At 33.7% G+C, this 20,497-nt stretch overlaps 1 protein-coding gene across 2 annotated transcripts in view; it reads left to right on the top strand.

Annotated features, from left to right (window-relative positions):
* The first annotated feature begins 9,718 nt into the window (after positions 1-9,718).
* The window catches only part of LOC116427967 (uncharacterized), a 34,254-nt gene continuing 23,475 nt past the window's right edge, over positions 9,719-20,497 (top strand). For both annotated transcript variants that reach the window (XM_031978951.2, XM_076368285.1), the window contains exon 1: positions 9,719-9,768. In XM_031978951.2, the coding sequence (XP_031834811.1) occupies positions 9,747-9,768 (22 nt within the window). In that variant the 5' untranslated portion in view covers positions 9,719-9,746. The remainder of the gene's footprint in view (positions 9,769-20,497) is intronic.

The raw sequence follows: 20,497 nt of genomic DNA, 5'->3' as shown, positions 1-20,497 counted from the left end.
ACCTGGTATTTCCAGATTTGTATTTTTTTAAAGTTGTATTCTTTTGAAATGTAGAAGTTATTTACTCATAAAAACAACATTAAAGTTTTAATTAAGAAAATGAGCATCGCTCTATTTAATACCGTATAAATTAGCTGTAATTGGAATAATTTGCAAACTTCTGCACACTGTTAACGAATAATAGAAATTTATGGTTACTTAAGAATGAAGGAAATGAAAAATGATAAAAAAGATGAAGGGATTTATTACAATCCTTGGTAACAACATAACTGTACTTAATTGCATTTTTTATCCCATTTACATGCAACTAATGAGCTTGAAATCTGCGACACCTCCTTCAACCTTTTCTCTAAAAATACCTAGCACACATAACGTGTCCCATTAACATTCGATATTTATTTTCTAATTTATCATTATCAGTTCTATAGTCTAAACATTCCTTTTTTAAAATTTAATTCAACAGGTGTTGACTGGTTTGCCAGTCTATTATATAAATGTCTTAAAAGTGCCATTAGCGTGTACTATTAATTACTAAATGGTATATTACATACACCGGCATTAAACTGATCAACATATTCGTTGTTATAATAAAAGACACAAGAAATTCGCCACTCCCATAGATAATTTACATATTTTCTCTAATCTGACCACGATTTCTGTTTGCCAATAGATTCTTGTTTAACCTCTTGCACTCGTTTCTTTCTCAACTGCGACCAACTGAGCTATTTCATTGTTCCCAATTCATTAGAAAAAGAAACAAATTTTACGCTTATTCTACTTCTACGGTGACCCTGAAGCATTACAATTAATAATAGAGAAATAACATTCAATTCGAACTTGACAGAATTAAGTGACATTTAAATTTCATTTGAAATCTTCGCCAGAAGACGGTAGTCGGCTTTATTATTTTAATTAAGCCGTACTTTCGCAGTCAAAGTTTCCCGATTTAAGGGATTTGGTCATTCAACCAAGAAGAAACGGGTAGTGTTGTCGGTAGTCAATTGAAACTCTATACTATTGGTTTCAAGTGTTAGGTAACAAAAATCAGGTATCATTGGGACATTTGAGACTGGAAACCTTTTACAGAGCAGAGAAGTCACGAAGTCAACTATTCGCGGTGTTCTAGGCTTTAAGATTTCGTGAAGATACTAATGTTTAGTACTGTCAACGCTAGCATGTTCATTACATTTGAAATGTATCTCAATATAAAGCAAAATGAATGGAAAATACGAATGAAATCACATGTTTTATGCTAGCAGCGAATACGTTCGAATAAGATTCGTCTTTGTTACAGAAAAATAAGCAATGTCGAATAGAACTCAAAATTCTCGTGGCAGTGAACGTGTTCAAAACAAAGAGGTTTATCAGATTCAAATGATCAGCACAATGAGTCAGGGATTTTTGAGACTAGAGGGTTGCTAAGGTCTAAGGGAGCAGTTTGCTTAGTAATGGCGATATTCAAGGTTTCTATGGGTTTCTATGATTACAGTACAAACATCGGAAATCTAGAAAATTCGAGACAAATTTCCCAGCACCTGATGGTAATCCCAAGATCCGGCTCTCTTCGTAATAAAGTTTCCAATGAGTCAGTCATGGAGAAGCGAGTAAGCAGTTAGTAATGAACTGGTTTAGATTATCGAGTCCAAATGTCGGAGGCTGGAATTCCACAAGGAATTTGAACTAGCATTTTTTCTGTAACGATCAAGGTTTCCTCGAGGTGAAGGATATTATTTCGTTTGCCTGGGGTTTAGCACCAATTGAAAAGCTACGAACTTTTCGGAATGCGTGCAGGCAGAATTTGAATTATTTCTAATGATCACTCATTTACATGCTTAATACTAACATTCATTATCAATTGTTATTATTAATTATTTATATACATAATATTAAATACGATAATCGTTCCCTTGGCATATTTGTTCATTGAACTGAAATTCACAGTATAATAAGTGTCTTCTAAGAAACTTAGAGATATAGATTGTTTCTTCGAACAGTTATCAGATGTTCGAATCAAATAATCAATTCTCTCGATTACGTGTACCACTGTGAATTGGTATGAAGTAAAAGTAACAGTTACCTTGCATTATCTTGTGTGAGTGTAGCTTTCAGCTCTAACATAAACGCCCTTGTCTTTAATGCTCGTAAAAAAAGTTACACGATAGTTACAGGCTGTTAGATAATAATACGAATGTAATTACATGTGTGTTTTGTACAGTGGTGATATATCGCCACATTTATAGTCGTGTACTCCTGTTCAGATTTTACGAACTAAAATTAATATTGTCTACCGAACAATTCAACACTGCAATTGTGCTGATGATACAGTTCAATTCTTTAATCACTGCTATTACTCGCTTGAGTAATATAACTATTTTCAACCCTTGGATTGAACTAATGGTTTTATTGTATTCAAATTATTCTCTTTCATCATTAACACATTCACCATTACGTCAGCACTTTCTAATCTTTAAAATGTGAAGCTTCACGAAAATAACGTAAACAATTAAAAAGAATAAGGAATTCGATTCTGTAATTTTACTTTGGATTTGTGTTATACATATCTAAAACATTACATTAATGTAGGGCTAGCAATTAATACATTGAATGGAGGTCACTGGCGACCTCAACCAAATCGGTTTACTATAATTCATCCGATTAAACGATGATTATTTGAAAACTTTTCTATATTATAAGTAATACCACCTAATACCGTGACATTCAAAAATTCAAACCTGCAATAATAAAAACGCAATTCAATTACATAAGTTGATGTTCCATTTTCATTTTCTATATTTTCCTCAGCAAAATCGTGCGGCGCTCAACGTGTTAAACGACCGACTGAAAGTCCCACATTATCGCTGAGTGCAATATATCCAAATCCCGAAGCTGCATGAAAGCTGAATGTCGAATTCCCGAAACTGTTTCAGCGACCAACGTATAACGTTTCGCGTACTGTCGCGCAGCGTAAATCTCTCGTCAACGTGTTCCGGCCTAAATAGGCTAACGCCGATCGTGGGCGTAAGAAGAACGGGATATTTATCCTTAACCGTAGACCGTTCTGGTTATATCATCGACGGGGATTCCTGAAAAAAAGAGCTCAGCTTCCGGTGCGAAATTATTTAGATCATATAACAGGAGATTGAAAGCGAGTGCCAGCCGGCGTACACACGTATACACGCCTCTATATAGTCTGCTTTTCTTCTGACCGATTACCTTTCCCACGGCGGCTTATAGGTGCATAACCGCGTTTATATTACAGTCCGCCGTGCGCACTTAGTCACACGAGCGTGCACATACACGGCCAAACTTAACATACGGCCTGCTATGAGAAATTCTCATTGCGAGGGCGATTGTCTGTTGCAATCGTAAAACGTCGGCACTGATCCAGTTTGAAAATCTGTCGGCACAGAATCTCCGTGTGTGATTAAATCGGCCGGTAAATCGGCTTTTATCACGACACACGAAATCGTGTTTGTCCTCGTTGAATGAGTTTCGTTTGACCCCGTATTAACACTAAACGTACCGGCGCTTTGCATGTACCAATTCCTACCGTCCAACCACTGGTTGCAAAACGAAAGTAAAGAAGTTAGACATTTTTCTTGGTGGGAACAGAGACAGAGGGAAAGAAGAACATTTAAAGCTGATTAATCGGGCACTAGGTGAATTGATATCAATTAACCTCTTCGTCTCGACTGGTACACAGGTAGCATTTTAAATTACCGAAAAGCTAGGAATCTTTTTGATAAAGGAAAATCGTGCTATACGGAGATCTTTGCTTATAGCTGACAGCTTAAGTGCTAATTAGCTGTCAGTATATGTGTTTTGTTTGATTAACAGCTTTCTTTTCCCAAAGTTTATATTAAACAAAATACATATTCAGGGACGGAAGGGTTAAATGAACAGCCGCAGAAATTTAAATCAGGTAAAAGCGGTCTTTTGACGAGTCACGGTGCGTTTAGTGTTAATAACAATATTAACATTTGTCTGACCGAGTGGGGAGACTTACCACTTTTCACGTATTTCATCTGAAACGAGAGTTACAATTAATAATAAATATTTATCTTAATATTAATCTTTATAGATTATTCTTATCAGAACTAGTCAAATAATTGGTTATAAAACAAAGGTAAAGAAATTAGACGATCAAATGTTTTTAGTGGGAACAGATACAAAGGGAGAGACAAAAATTGAAAACTGATTAATCTCATAATATAGGAATTAATGTGAGATTAAATGAACGAAAGACAACGCAGAATTTTAAATCATATTTTGAAACGTCGCTTGATCGGTCGTGGCACGTTTAATGTTAATTCAGTTGTGATACACTGCTAGCGCGACACATCGAACGATTATAACTATTATTTGCCGCTGTTTTATGGTCCCACAGATTAAACGCGCACGTATACATGCACACGGTCCCAATCTGATATGTTGTGGGAAGAAAAACAGATACAAGTTCATCGTGATGTAATCTTTACGAGATTGTTCTTGACTTTCGTGAAATCAATTATTAACGCATTAACTGAGCTGTGGACAGTGAGAAAAGTGCTGCGACAAGGACGTCATTTATTTGGCAAAATGGGTCTACTTCGGATTACGATTTATTGCAGTGATTGATTTTCAAATTTTCTTGTATGTCATCAATTCTAGTCGAATGGCACAGTGAATATCACTCGATTCAATGAAAGAGCAGGTTACTTTTAAAACTGCGTTTTCAAATTTGGAACCAAGAATATCTTAGAAACCTGATTTACTATTGAAAATTTCTTCTAGAATAAAATTTGGTACAGTTTCTGATACTGTTCACAGAAATCTATTTCAAATCTTTACGACTTCATCATTTCCAAAATTCCTTTGACAAGATTGTCAACAATCACAACTACATTTTTATAATTTTGAATGGTAATAATAGTTATTCAATAAAATATAACTTTTCGCATGAAAAAAGTTGTCAAACTTCAATAATGATATTAATAATTTCCCAGTAGATGAAGGAATGATACATATAGAAAAAGTATATTTTCTAAAAGTTTAATAAAAATAAAGTATTTTACTTTATTTTTAAGTATTGTACGATATTTTTCGTTTTAATAATGAATTTATAATAATTCAAATCTACGTTCTAACAATGTATTTGTTACAGACTTGTTACAATGAATTTTTATTTACGTTTCAACAACGAATTTATAATTCGAATTTATGTACGTTTCAACAACGATTTTATAATTCGAATTTATTGTACGTTTCAACAACGATTTTATAATTCGAATTTATTGTACGTTTCAACAACGATTTTATAATTCGAATTTATTGTACGTTTCAACAACGATTTTATAATTCGAATTTATTGTACGTTTGAACAACGATTTTATAATTCGAATTTATTGTACGTTTCAACAACGATTTTATAATTCGAATTTATTGTACGTTTCAACAACGATTTTATAATTCGAATTTATTGTACGTTTCAACAACGATTTTATAATTCGAATTTATTGTACGTTTTAATAACGAATTTCCAATATTTGAATCAGGGGTCGAATTTCAGGCAACTCGTGTGAAACGTTTACTTCTGTCGTTCAAGTTATATATGATTACATTTATAACACATGTCGGCATAGAAAAATGATTGCTGTTGCATCAGACGTCTCCATTGACGCGATGAAATTTATTCCTCCTATAGTATCTCTGTATCACCGTATTTCCAAATGGTGGTCCAACTGTTAGTGACCCGGTAGTTTCCTCTCGAATTTCTTATAATACATTCACCGTGCCGCGTTCACCTAAGCGGACAGAGTGTCGTGCTTTCCTTTCGATCGACTTTGCTGCTACGTAAGTACATATGCACCTCGTGGTATTAGTTACATGCTCGCGTTATTTTTGACTAGGACTTGCCGAAAATAGCCTTGCGTGATCAATGGCTTCTAAATTAATTACTGACTCTTACAAAAGAATCGATTCATCGTTGATGCAATGCCTGTGTTCATTATATTGTAAACCTTTTTGTAAATATTCAGATTGACTTAATTTCAATATTTAATTTTACATAGACTAAGTCGAATCTTCTTTGAATCGCATATTTCCTTCGATTGCATCGATGTAAGTTGTAGAGAATCTTTCGGTTTCTTCGAATGAATCGATTGCGATTAAAATGTAATATAAAATGTATATTTCGTGAAATATTGTGGGATATTCAGTAATCATCTGTTATTGTTATTTTCTATTATTTGGAAAGTATAATTTATATTTGATTGGCAAAAAGCACAATACAAAGAGTATATCAATTTTTCAAAAATATTTAATAGGTAAAAGTCGATATAATCAGTCGATATAATTTTGTATTTTATATTTGTTTATACTTCGAGATTATGTAATTCACTTGACAAAAGAGGAACGATTTTATTGATGCAGATCGTTTCATGATCGATGCGAAATACCTTATTAGCTGCCAGCTCGTAGATTAGAAAAATGTTACTTATCACCCGGCAAAATCAATGCGTCCGTATCCGTGACGGATCCGTTTTCTATCACCATTTTCTATCCTGTATTCTGACCTGTACGATTGCTTAATATGCATTGAGCGCATATGTGCGCATATCTTTATCAACACACTGCGGTTTCTCTGGATTTATGGAGTGAATTAAGTAATAAGACACAAGGAAGACGATTATTGAACACCTTGTGGTGAATTGTTTGTTTTGTTTCAATACTAGTTGCACGGAACGCGTCAATTCGATGCATATTGAATTTTACATACGTAGTATCTAGTGAATTTCTAGATCGATAGATAAACTGTATAATAAATGTCCTTAAACTTAGTGTTCAATATTATTATATTATTAATTATATTAAATATTTATATTTATATCACCTTAATTGATCAGTTATTGGTACATTTAATTTTGATGTTGATAGTATTTTAGATCTGTGATGCTATCATAAAATATTATTATTTTACAGCAATGAAACAGTTTTATATTAATAATCAGTATTCAAAATAGGTATCACAAATGTATATATCCCCTCTTAACTAGATTTTTCAATTTGTAATAATAATTAAATTCAAAATTGAAGAAAATTTCAGTGATCATCGGAGAAACGATTAAATTATTATATTTCTATGTCAACAAATTGAATATTCTCCATCAAAATTCGGCGAATAATAATTAATGTAATCGATGTAAAGTGTTGCGAATAAGTCTGGCGTGTGCATGATTTGCATTTGTTTCTGTACTTTTCGATACATCATTGAATGTTATATGTTATTCTTCTGTTAATCTATCAGTTCGATCTATAATTTATATATTTGTTTATTAAATAGTTCACATTACACCGCGTAGTTCGATAAGAAATTCGATTAACGGTGGCGCACTTAATAATTGCACACACGCAGTTGATGTAACATTGACATTACAAAAAATGTTGGCACGACATAAGTTCGGAAAGTTGCATGAATGCTCTAGTGGGAGTCACTTTCTTTTACGTCAGCCGTGTACTGCCATTCTTCTCGGTTGGAAACACCTTTAGGTACATTGGAACTGTAGCAGGGACGATTGTAGTTGAATTAATAGGGAGGCAGAGGTATTCAGATAAAAGAACAATCGCGTAAGTTTTTACCAAGAAGATCGTTAGAAATGGCAAAAAATTCAGATGTTCATATGCACTATGGATAAACAATACAAATGAAGCATGTGTATTGTTTTTTTTTATAGGAAACTTTAACTGTATCACGGATTTATTGCGCAAACAATACATACTTTCACATTTTTTATTTGTGTCGCTGTGATCCTTATATATGACAATATATCGTGGAAAAGAGAAATTCTTTCTTGTATTCTTACGGAAAATAAAATGTAATATTACATTAAAATTAAATATTACATAATAATTTATATTTTCGTGGAACAAAAATCGTTCTACTCGAAATTCGTTTCGTTCAACCAAGTATTGGTAGAATCTCTATGTTCCAATAATAAAACTTTTCTATATTAATTTGTTCGGATATGGGAGACTCAGTTGTACATTTTATCCTCTCTCTGCACATGTCAAAAGTTGTAGCATAATTGAATAGAAATGAAGCGAAGATATAAAATTTTACAAACATATTCATACTACGATCTAAGAGCGAGTTAAGTGTTCTTTAAGTAAATAAATGTTTCACTGAAACATACTATTCTATTACAGTAATGAAATGGCACTTAACACGTTCGCAACCGTCATTTGTTCCGGTAACAGTCTCTATAATTAAAATATTTGATTAAATGTAACCCACCGATTTTATGTAATATTGAACGAAATACAGCAGAAAAAAAGTTATTGATTTCCTGCCTATCATACTGTCCGTTAAGACTTTAAATAACAAGGAGCAGAAAATTAATTTGATTTTCTTTATGCAAAGCACGACATCGTAATTGTTACACATAAAAGTTATAATTGAATTGGTGAAATCAGCGATAACGTAAGCCGATTTTTTTCCTAACTGACACTTATATTATTTATATCAAAGTAATTATACTTATTCTTAAAACGGTAATTGGCTTACGTAGTTTCTGATCTCAGAAGTCAATGGTAATGCGGACATTCTTCAGAAAATTAATATAACACAATAATAAACATTTAGACATCGAAGGGTGTTCCAATTTCTTGTTCGGTGGTGACGTATATGCATGATAGTTGCACCAAGTGTAGGGACATAACATGTCAGTGTAATAAATGGGCTGTCCATTTGCGAGAGTAATTAACTCCATTGTACAAAACAGGACAGAATTGATGAAATGACGTACGTTGCTTTTTAAAATTCCTTTTAGGATATAAATTCGAGTAAGTATTCTATATAAAACATATTATTACATTCTCAGCATTTATGTGGTGACGTATGAAATTAAACTATAAACACAATTTATGTTTGGAATAATTAGTGTTATTACAGCTCTGACACAACTAAAAAAGATTATCAGTTTATTCCATTCAATGAACGAAGACAATTGAATTATCTTCTAATACTGTGAAAAGTTTCAATTCATTCAGTGTTCATTATCAAGACAAATGTTTATTATTAAGAAAATTTACTTCGACTGTAAAAATCAGGAGTAAAATTTTAAGATTTGAAAATTAAAGACAAATATTTCGATCGCTTGTATAAATTAATTTCCAAAATTTAACCAAAAATGTGATAATTTTTTTATTCATCAACTTGAGTATTTGAGCAGTTAAAAATGAGAAAACCAGCTAAGTTATACTCAATTTTGTTTTATATTGTACCTATAAAAAAATACAAAATGTCTTGAATCAAATTGGTGTTGAATCAAAACCGTGTGAAAAGAGAAAAATCATTCGTGTTGAATCAAAACTGTGCAAAAAGAGGGAAATAATTCGTATTAAATCAAAATCGTGCAAAAAGAGAGAAATCATTGGTGTTGAATCAAAACCATGCAAAAGGAGAGAAAAATATTCCCTATTAATTCGAAATCATACAGAAAGAATCCTGTAAAAGCAGAGTCGGGCGTGCTTCACTTTTCAAGCTAACCGTGGAACGACTGCAACAGGATCAGCCCGCATTAATGTCTTTGTTTTCTACGTTTCGTGTGCCCGGCGCGATGCTCACTTGGAAACAGTCCGTTGTGGAAAAGTGGTTAACAACCCCACCTGGTCTGTTCGGGCGCGGCCTTTCCCCTTCGTCTATAAAGCGACCAGGAATCCACTTCTTCCGAACATTCACTCGTCGCTTCGTCACTCATTTGTTCACCATGCGGCTCCTTATCTTCGCAGGTGAGTAGTGCTCCACGACACATCACACTTTTTTCTTCTTCTTCCTCGTCTTCTTCTGCTTCTTCTTCTTCTTCTTCTTTCCGTGAAACAAGGATTTATGTGGGAATCTATATTCCCGTCTAACTAGTGATCGAATCATTTCTGTGCGAATTATCTATCGAATATCGAACGAGAAACAAAGTATCGCCGGTCTACTGCATGTGCACTGTTGACGTCGAGTTGAATCGCGTGTGACCTTATGACCGGCCGGCTAGATCGATGGATCAACGGTCGATCCATTGCCCGGCGACGGTCGTGTTGTGACCATTAACGCGTTCACATGCCCGGACTTCCACGATTGAACTTCCACGGCGGGAACAATCGCTCCTTTTTCAGAGCAGCATCGAATCGTAATAATGCAATTCGATCGGTTTTCAAACGGTTTCCAGGTTAATCAGGATCGTAGCACTTGTTATCCTCGCTTACGTGCAGCTTATACATTTTTTATTCGGTACCATCATGGCCGATATGTGGGTCATGGGACTGTGAACGTGTCAATGTGACAACGGAATAATTGGTTTAACGCGGGAACAATGCGCCGCGAGGAATCTTGGACAAAGAATCCCCGCGTTCGTCGCCAGTTCGGAAAAGTTATTCATCGAGGCTTCATACATTTGGCAATTTCCGGTGCGAGGAAACGTCGCGAGTTATCCTTGCAAAGTTATGCACGAGATTGCTATAAAAGCAGACACGACGCGAATTAATAGCTTTGTGTTCGATGGGTTGCGGTTGTTTTATATTTGGGAAATCGTTAATTAAATTTCCTTATTATTCGGTGGTTGTTAATTATTTCATTGTATTATCTGTTCGAGAATAATACTATTTACGAGTATTACTTTGGAAGATAATCATCGTACGAAGGGAAAAATCAGTTTCAGTCGTTAAAATGTTAAATCCGTTGAATTGTCGGATGATACGGCCAGAAAAAAGTCGATTCATTTCAGCATTGTTCTGTTAAACACGGTGTTTTCGGTGAGAAAATCGCTTCGAGCCGCGTCAGTGTGGACTACTCCTTAAAATTAAGAGCAGGCAGCACGACTTTCCTTGATTCGCCAGATAAACTGGTGCGTACGGGCATTGCATTCGTATTAGAAACTTGCTTCCTGAACAACTTGGTTCACTTTCGCGTTTCGGTTTATACAAATATGCAGGCCGTTACTTTCATAGTGAGATAGGAGGAATTATTTTTCTTTGAGTAGCTGAACTTTAATGAACGCGATTTCGAAATTGAATGGAACCTGAATAATCTGGAGTAAATAAGAAATATTACCGTTTCTTCTTGTGCATATGGACGACCGGTATTCCATCGACACTCTAGACATGTGCGACGAAAAAATCGGATATTATATAACGATGATGTCTATTGGTAATAATTATCAGATAATACGAAAGCCTATGGTTTAAAGGACCTTTAAAAATTAACAAAGAGACGTTATAGAAATGTACCTTTTTCGTCTTTCTTAAAAATGTTCGTTGTCAATCTTATGAGAAGATTTGAATATAACTGATAATATATAAATAATAATTTTGTTCAACTCATGTACATAAAATGTTTTAACATTCTATATGATTTTTATTGAGAACGTGGATCGTAAAGTATAAATACATCATAGAATGAAACTTTTCGTTTAAGTATGTTACATGGAATGAATATTTAACCCTTTAAGAAAGTAAAATTTTGTCATTAAACATATAATATTTATATCTGTAATCGACAGAAAACAGTAAAATACATCTGTGACTTTTTTTATTATGCGGGTATCATTTATTTATATGTTACGTGAGAAAAAGCTTCGAGTGAAAAGGGTTAATTTGTTGTCGTTGCTCCAAAATTTGCTGTCTAATTATTATACATTTCCGTACAAATATGTTTAATTATCATCGAAAGCCGAAATTATTTTTGGAGTGCGGATCGTTTGATTGTCGTCACAAGTTCACTTCTTCTTTCTTCCTATTTTTAACCTTGACTTTTACTTCCCAAACGAACTTCTACGTGATTTGCCATTATAATTGAACAAATTCCAGCACGATTCGAATCTGTAATAATTATGTATCGCTGTATTAACATTGTATCAAGATTGTGTAAACTTTCTCCGGCTTCGCAACGTAATAATTATACTCAACATTAGTGAAATCCGTTGTGGGAATAATTTCGGGACAGAAGCCAGTGTTATTGTTGTGTGTGCGAAACTAACTAATGAGTTTCAACACGTGTGAACGATTCTGCATAAAACCTTCAAACATATACCTAACATAGATCTAACGAATATTAGGTTCCTTTAAAACATTTGCCTAAACAGAACGAATTAATTCAATATTCTGCGAGGCACTAATCCATTTTGCTATAGTATCAAGTTAGAATAAACGTAGAAACAAAATAAACATCAAATTCCTTTCTTTTTCTATTAAATTATCAACGATGAAGTAGTTCCATCAAACAGTTGTGAAAGAAATCATAGGACAAAGTGACCTTACTTTATATTTCTTCTTGGTAACATTGGCACAAACACGTTTCTATAGTGAACGTGTTCTTGGTTGATTAAAAAATAAAATAAAATTTAATAAAAAGTATTTCAAATTTGCATTGGTTGCTTGAAAATCGTTTGCCAATAGAAACCGAATGATTTGAAACATTTGTGTTCGTTCGTTTATTAGTCGTTCATCAGATTGCTGACTGCAGTTACTGAGAATAATAACTAAACAGCATTTGATTGATATTGTTAATATTCAATATTAATAGTTAGAGGTTAAAAACATCTTTCCAAGCTTGTGAACATCACCGCGTATACAAATACTATTTTCCCATAGAGACAATTTTCAGTTTTTCTAATAAAACCACAAAACTGCGTAAACATGTAGATTGATTAGACGATATTTAAAATGTTCTTTTATTTTATGCTCTTATAAAATGTTTCGTAACGTTAAGGCTTAGACATAGAAATACGAGCAGTGAAACTTTGGCTTATGAACGTTTGATAGAGGTAAAATTCATAAAAATACGAAACTCGTGGTCTTGGATAAGCGTATTAAAATTTTTTATCCTCTCTTTCTTTCTTTTTCGACGCATTAAAAAACATTTGATTTCGGATTGTTACGGTGCACGGATACGGAAAAATCTCGGCGTATAACGAACGATTACGAAAAAATGATTCGTTCCGAATAACACGCGTTACGTTTCGCAATAACGAAACATGTCCGGTTTTAGAAGGAAAATATGTATTTCGTGACAATGACATCGTGCTGCGAATATAGGCCTTTCTATTTTCACATTTATACCGTACGAACACATTTATGTCTCATTACGTTCTAAATAATTAGTGGTACTGTATGTATGTAAGCACTCTGTACATTTTTCTGATCAGTTCACTCAAGAACGACGTTTTCTGGCGAAAAAGAATATTTATTATGCCTATGAAATTCTTTTTCTCCGGGTAGCAGTCTATAAATTTTTTGCCCTTAGAAAGTTCCAATTAATAACATCAATTAAATTTCATTTAACTGTCTTCACTTTTATCACGTTTTATCGAAGAAAAGAACAAAAAAGGCAGGTGATTTACGCAGAAAATAATAGTTCAACGTTAAACTGGTATCATTCAGTATCTTATATTCATAAAATTGTAAGAAATATACCGAGTGAGAACGCAGACTTCTATCGAACCTTTGCTCCTCAATTATATTATTCGAGACGAACGGGTTTGCATAAAAATTCCAATTTTCATATTTACGAGTTTCAGAATAATCGTTTCTTTCAATTGAATGTTAATTCAGTGTAATTTAACTCAACAAACTTGAATGTAACAAATTGTTTGTGTAATGCATCTGAAGATTAATGGGGTTTTAAAGTTGACGATTAAGATACATATTTGCGTAACTGCGTCAATCAAAATCGATCCAAACATTTATCAAATAATGTCTATAACCAGTTCACTGCGTTCAACGATTATACACGTCATCTTAAATCTTGAAGTGATACTAAATGAATCTTTTATTTCTTCAGATAAACATGTAATTCTTTTTTCTTTTGCCTTGGTTTTTTAATTAAAATATATTCCAGATGCATCTTCGTCCTTTGACGAGTACAGACTTTATTTTCTCATTTCATCCCGCGCAAAATGAGAGATTTTTCAAACTAAATTCCACAGTTAACAGAATAAAATTCAATACGAGTCGAATCGCCTCGTCCCGTAAATCTGTTGTTCGTATAAAGTGCACTGAACTGTCACTTCTTTTTATCATTCCGGCAAAACTGGATCGTCGAAGGTCACAGATTAAGTAATCTCTACGTTGAAGTTTAGGGTAAATCGAAAGTGTGAATTTTTGTCTTCACGCTGGCCCGAAGCATCGGTTCGATCGCGTTAAGTGCATCAAATCGATTACGCGCAGCGAAAATAACGGCACCGGAATGCAGAATAACGACGAAGAAATGGACATTGACATTTCTCCTCCGACTTTTTCCGCGTGAATCAAGGAAGACCTGTCATGCTTCGCGGAGTAATTCCCTTATACAAATTATCCCGTGGAATTCAATTCGAATCGCTTCTATCCGATTTTCTCATTGATTGGCGCTCGTAAGCCAATCGGATTTATCAGTTCGATTTAATAACGAAGGTCGAGTTAATTGACCATCCCGGTGTTTCCGGGCGACACGTAATTATCATTCTGCACGATTATTTACCACAAGGGTAAAGTCTTTGTATAAACGAATCGTGTGTCATTGCGAGGTGTGCAACGTTTTTTTGCACACGTCTGTTGCAATTCTATTGATAATTATTGCCAGCAAATCATTCTTAATAAAATTATACGGATATAATTGAAACAGATGTGTGCAGGTACGCAGTGTCGTGATTATTGAAGTATCTTTTGTGTATAACGTTTGTTTGAATTTTTTCAATATTTTTGTAGGGACTTTGGAATATGAGACATTAAATTAAGAAGTTAATAAGCGTATCTGTTCTCTTCGAGCTGAATCAAAATGGTTTTATATCTTTTAGGGAAGGTATCAATAAATTTGCAAGAAAAGGAAAGTAAATCATCCGTAGAGGAAAGTGATAATTATGATTTTATTATAATGAAGTTTATTGTAATTCTTATTATTTTTTAAATTACATTTGAAGAGCAAAGAGAGGGCAGGAAATTCAGTCAAATATAAAATAAAGGAAAAATGTAGAAAATTTCAAAATCTTAATATTGCAGAAGGTAAAATGCGTTCTAATAAGGTAAGATTATAAATTCACACGAATGGAATATGTCGAAATGTAATATCATTATATAGAAAGTGTTCTTTTCCACGTACTGAAGCATACGATTTTTTCACATTGGATAGTTGCATTATTTATATCTTCCACATCGTATTTCCAATTTATATAATTCAGTGGAACTAGAATCAGAGAGAAATTTTTATGCTTTATTAAGACCGCGATAATTTAAAAAATGTTTATATGCTATAATTGCGTAGCTATAGTCTACTTGTGTCTTACGTAATACTAAATTCTTAATATTGTCAGAAGTTGCACCAATTGTGATCAAAGTTCATACAAAAGTGACTATACACGTTGGAACATTTCGGGTTACATTAAAAATTATAAACTTCTTTTCTTACAACATTGAAGATTAGATTTGTATAACATTTCAAATAGTAATAAATTATCAAATTCTATAGAAAATTAATATTCAATTTTGTTCGAAATACAATTTAAAAGATTTCAATGTAAGTTGAAAATAGCAAAATTTAATGAATTACTAAATTCTATTATCATTTGCATTCAATTTATTCGTTTGCAACAAAATAAAAAATTAAACTTCTGTAGAAGTTAAGATATTAATGAATTATTAAATTCTATAGAAATTATTTCCAATTTTCCCAGAAATAGAGTTTAAAATTTTCAATTTAAGTTAAAAATGGCAAAATATTAATCTAATCGAACATACGAACGATTACAAAAACAGACGACCTGTGTCTCGGATAAAATTGTTGAAACGGTCAGAAACGGTGGGAATCCGCGTTAATTGCACCTCCACCGAACGCTTAGAAACCGTTCCGATCGCGATACAATTTATGCAATAAAACCGTGCTTTCATTTCGAGGGAAATCACAACCTCGTCCTTGGTGGTTTCTTATTAAAAGAGATTTTGAAAGAGCTGTGACGTTATTTCCCGTCGATTACGACTTGATTCTGAGGTTCCTAAATGATGAGAGAGTAGTCAATTAGTCATAATAATGAGGAGTAAGGATGTACGGGCCGTCGTGGATCGACGGGTTTCATTGACTTTCCAAGTCATCGTCCGATTGCATTGGCTTCCGGTAAAGAGTTTACCGGATTTGCATAAGGTTTCTAATTCTACATTTGCATCGCGACTTATTAATCATAACAATTCATCTTCATCTCACGCGCACGACAACTAATACCATCGGAACGGGAACAATGGCAATTATTTTTACATTTATAAAATATCGTGTTAATTGAGTTAGCTTAGAAGAAAAATGGCAACCCGAATGTACGAAATTTAACACGTTCTAAGAACGCCAACGAAACTAACCTCAAAGAATTTAAATAATAGTGCTGTACGAAATTCATGAAATTAATGGTACACTCTAAGAAATTCTTTTTAATAATGAATTTTATTTGCGAAAAGAATCGTTGTATGGTGAAACGAAGTGTTTTATTATATAAACTTTATTTATTTGTTATAACTACATATGTGATTACTTAATAAATCATTTCAAATTGAAACAAAAGTGTTATCGTTTCATAAAACGAACAATGAATCTTCTGAAGTTCGACATAGAAATACTTAGTAAAATTACTTACCAAAAATATTAATAAAAATAAAATATATAATAAAACTTTTGAATATTTCTAAAACTGTATCGTACCGACGATCTTTTTGTTCGTTTATATCGATCGTACATTGTATAATGATTCGTAACAATATCTGTTACGTTTCATGCAATAATAGTTCGCTGTGAATGCGTATCAATGTCGTCTAATAAAAGAATCAAACGTTTCGCTTGAGCGCGAACAAAGAAGAAACAGAGAGACAAAAGTGAAGTGAAATTTTCGAGGAACTGGGAAGTGAATAAAGATAAACATTTATCCGTGCATCATGTAGATAGTAATTTAGAGAACCTTGCGGTGGTTATCTACCGTAAGAAACTACGTAAAATTGAAAAGTTCCTTTCATTTATCCAGTGAACGGAAAAAACATGGAAAGAACACTTTGTTCGTGCAAGGCCGTGCCCCAGAAATATTTCAAATGAGCGAGATTTGTTTAAAGCCGTTTGCAATGTAGATTACCGTTGCCTTTCTTACGAGTTTTTTTGTTAAACGTTAGAACAATAGGGGAAACTAAAATTTTAAAATACTCGGTACTATTGCAAAACTCGTTTCCCATAAAATTAGGCTCTCAAATTCGTATCGAAAACATGGAAGTTTATAAAAATTGTATATTGTATATTAAAGTCCAAAAGAATGTTATTAAATAAGATTAAACGCGTTATTGAGTAATAATTGAGACAACAATACATTTAAATTGGTGGAACACGAATTTTCTGCAACTTGTTCTGGCTTTCAATTATTGATTAGAACTAATGTTACATTATATTGGTAACCATTTAATTCTATAGTATAAACTACAACAAAATAATATTCTATTTATAACGGAGGGGAAGAAAGTGAACGATACTGGGATATCCGTCCAGCCTTTTGCACCTATGTCACTCCGGATTGAGAAACCTCTGTCGGAAAGTAAAATAAGTACAGATTATGCATGTATATACGACACGATATCACCTTTCTAACTAGCAGCTTACTGGCGGCTGTAACGACAGAGTCACGGTTCGTGTGTCTGCGCGTACACACGCGCACTGGCAGGTTTTGATTAATTGCTTTAATCGCGGTAGAAATAGGATTCCACAAGCACAAATTGATCCCGGTATCGAATCAGATCAGTGTTTCATAGGAAATGAAATCGAATTTTTTCGAACGTAAATTAAATATGAGAAGGATAATTCGTGGAACAACAAATCGATGCAGCCGTTCCTTCTATGTTTAAAATATCTTGACCTTTGCACCCGCAGCCATTCGAGCCTTAATTATATCGATCCATTTACTATTACAGAGGTATTTACGATCGAAAGGAAGATTGACATTAAACACAATTATAAATGTCTGCTGATGCAATTGATCGTAATTTTTAGCGATTTTTTTCTACATTAACAAAGGTAATGTTAGTACCTAACTACAAGGTTGACCTTTGCACTCCGTGGTTTTAACGACGCGAGAGAATGAAATTAATAACGTGCGATCTCACGTTTTCTCGTATGATTTAATTTGTTTCAGGTGTACTTTAGGGCAAATGATGTTTTGTATGCTTTAAAATGACCGTTTACGATCGGTTTGATCTTGAATTGTTATAAATGCAATAATATCTTAAATCGAAATGAAAGCTTTTTAATAAATTAAATTGATATTCACCGTGTCTAGGTTTGTCGAGTTATCATTTTTAATTGATGATTCTTTCTCTTTTAAAGTCGACGTGTATTAATAAGGATATTTTGGATGAAATAAAGGGGCAAACTGGTAATATTAGTAAAATTAAATTTACACATTCTGAGGAATTGAAATGAAAAAATTTTTATTTTGTTGGATTAACGGTTTCATTATATAACACTAATAATACGTATCACTACAATAAACTTTATAGATGTTAGTATATCCATAAATATTGTTTCAGGGTTCTCATAAAGTTAAATTTTCTTTACACAGCTGTTTCTACATCTTTCCTCCAGTAACCCAATAATTATATACTACACGTTTTATTGGGTATAATTTAGGTTTTCTCGCATATTATGCCTTAATAACATTAGATTCCACTACTTTTAATCAATTTTACTACGTATGTTTGCAGTTTATAGTGATTCATGGTGTAACATCTAGCAAAACTCACATTCAGAGTGCAAAAGGTTAATATTAATAAATGAGTGAATGTGTGCGAAATATTCAGAACTCTTGTTCTCTTGTTTAACACTAGAATTAACCAGCAGTTAGACTAATTACTTTTTTATAGAAATTACAACAGTGTATTCATTGAAATTTCGATCAATTAACATCTCAGTTCGAGTGTTAATTATGTGAATTTATTTAGGAATTTTTTAAACAGCTTTCTTCTAACAGTTCTAATAGAAATAACTGAAGAATGAGTCATTTTGCTATCCATGTTCACACTAGAACGATCAGACAGTTTAAAATGATCCAGTTCGGATTTCTTCTTTCGCAATGATTGAAAAGATAGAAACACTTTCCTAAGAAATTACTGACATACAAATTACTCGAAATCCGTACAAATGCATTTTTATAATTTGCATATTTCTTGAACGCCTGCTATTGCATCGAATAAATTGGTAATGAAATTTTGTTTGCTTTAACGAAAGAATATCTATTAAAAGTAATACTTTATTTCTCAATCCAAAATATATATTCCATGGTTTAGTAAACTCGAAACAGAATTCTAACGACGTCTCTAGAATTTATTCATTCGAAACATTCAGAACGTTTGAAAAAAGGAATATAACCATTGAAGACACGTTGGCAGAAGCGTATCGAATCGGATACAGCGTATTTTTATCGAATAAACGTCTTTTACAACATCAAAGAAGGTTTCCTGTTCCCTGCGAAATCCGATATTTCATATTACACAACCTAATAGTTCGAGGTAAGCGCGAAACGTATCCAGAAATCGAATTCGTGGGCGATACGTTGAAACGGGCAGAACTTGCACAGCAATCTGCTTAATATTTCCGTGGAAAATGGAAAAGGGCGTGCGGCGCGTTGAGAAATCGTTGAACAAGAAGAAAATCGGCCGACAATGAAAGGTCGGTAGCGCAGTTGAGCGTTGCCTCCGCTAATTTCACGTCCGAGATGCTCGAATCTGTAAAACGTAAGTATTGCGGACGTGATTTTGAAAGATCCGCCTCTGTATCTCGCCGATTAACCTCTGATCCAAGATCAACGTTTGTCCCGGCGACGATTAACTTCTTCGAAACGATTTCTGCCTCGCTGTGGGTCCGCGCCGCGCGTAGTCACTTCTGAAACACCGTCATTTTCCATCGGCTACGTGGGCTGGCTGCCGCGCGGGCATTAATTTGATTTTTCTCTCCCTAATTAGCGACATTCTACTTTGTTGCGGCCGGCTTTGCCCCACTTAGCGAACGAACGTCACTTTCAATTTAATGTCAATCAGCGCCGGCGAAATGTTTTATAATGTGCTGTAACACGGGGACACTGTGTTACGTCAGTTGTGCTATTAAATCAAATCGCTTATAAAGTGTATTACCGATGCCGACTTCAATCATCGCGTTGATTATTTAAGGAGGAAAATCAATGGTTAACACACGAACTACCAGTGAAAATGACTGAAACCGCGACACGATATTGTAGATTTAGCAGTTAAAACGCGATGACTTGACATTAGAATTACTAAGCAGTTGAATTGACTGTTCGTTATCTCTTTTTGGGAATTACAACGGTTCGTTCGGATTTCGATCGACTTTTGGTTTAGCTTGCGAATTAGGAAAACATTTTCTTTAGTAGTTTTTAAGAAAGGCTTCTGTGTCATGGACAACACCGACCAAACATGGGGCGTTAATTAAATAAGATTTGTTAACCGGAGGTTACTTAACTGTCTTTCAGCT

This window comes from Nomia melanderi, chromosome 6 (genome assembly GCF_051020985.1).
Source record: "Nomia melanderi isolate GNS246 chromosome 6, iyNomMela1, whole genome shotgun sequence".
Classification (NCBI taxonomy): Eukaryota; Metazoa; Arthropoda; class Insecta; order Hymenoptera; family Halictidae; genus Nomia; species Nomia melanderi.
Note: the sequence above shows the minus strand (reverse complement) of the source record. Positions and strands in the feature narration are given on the sequence as shown.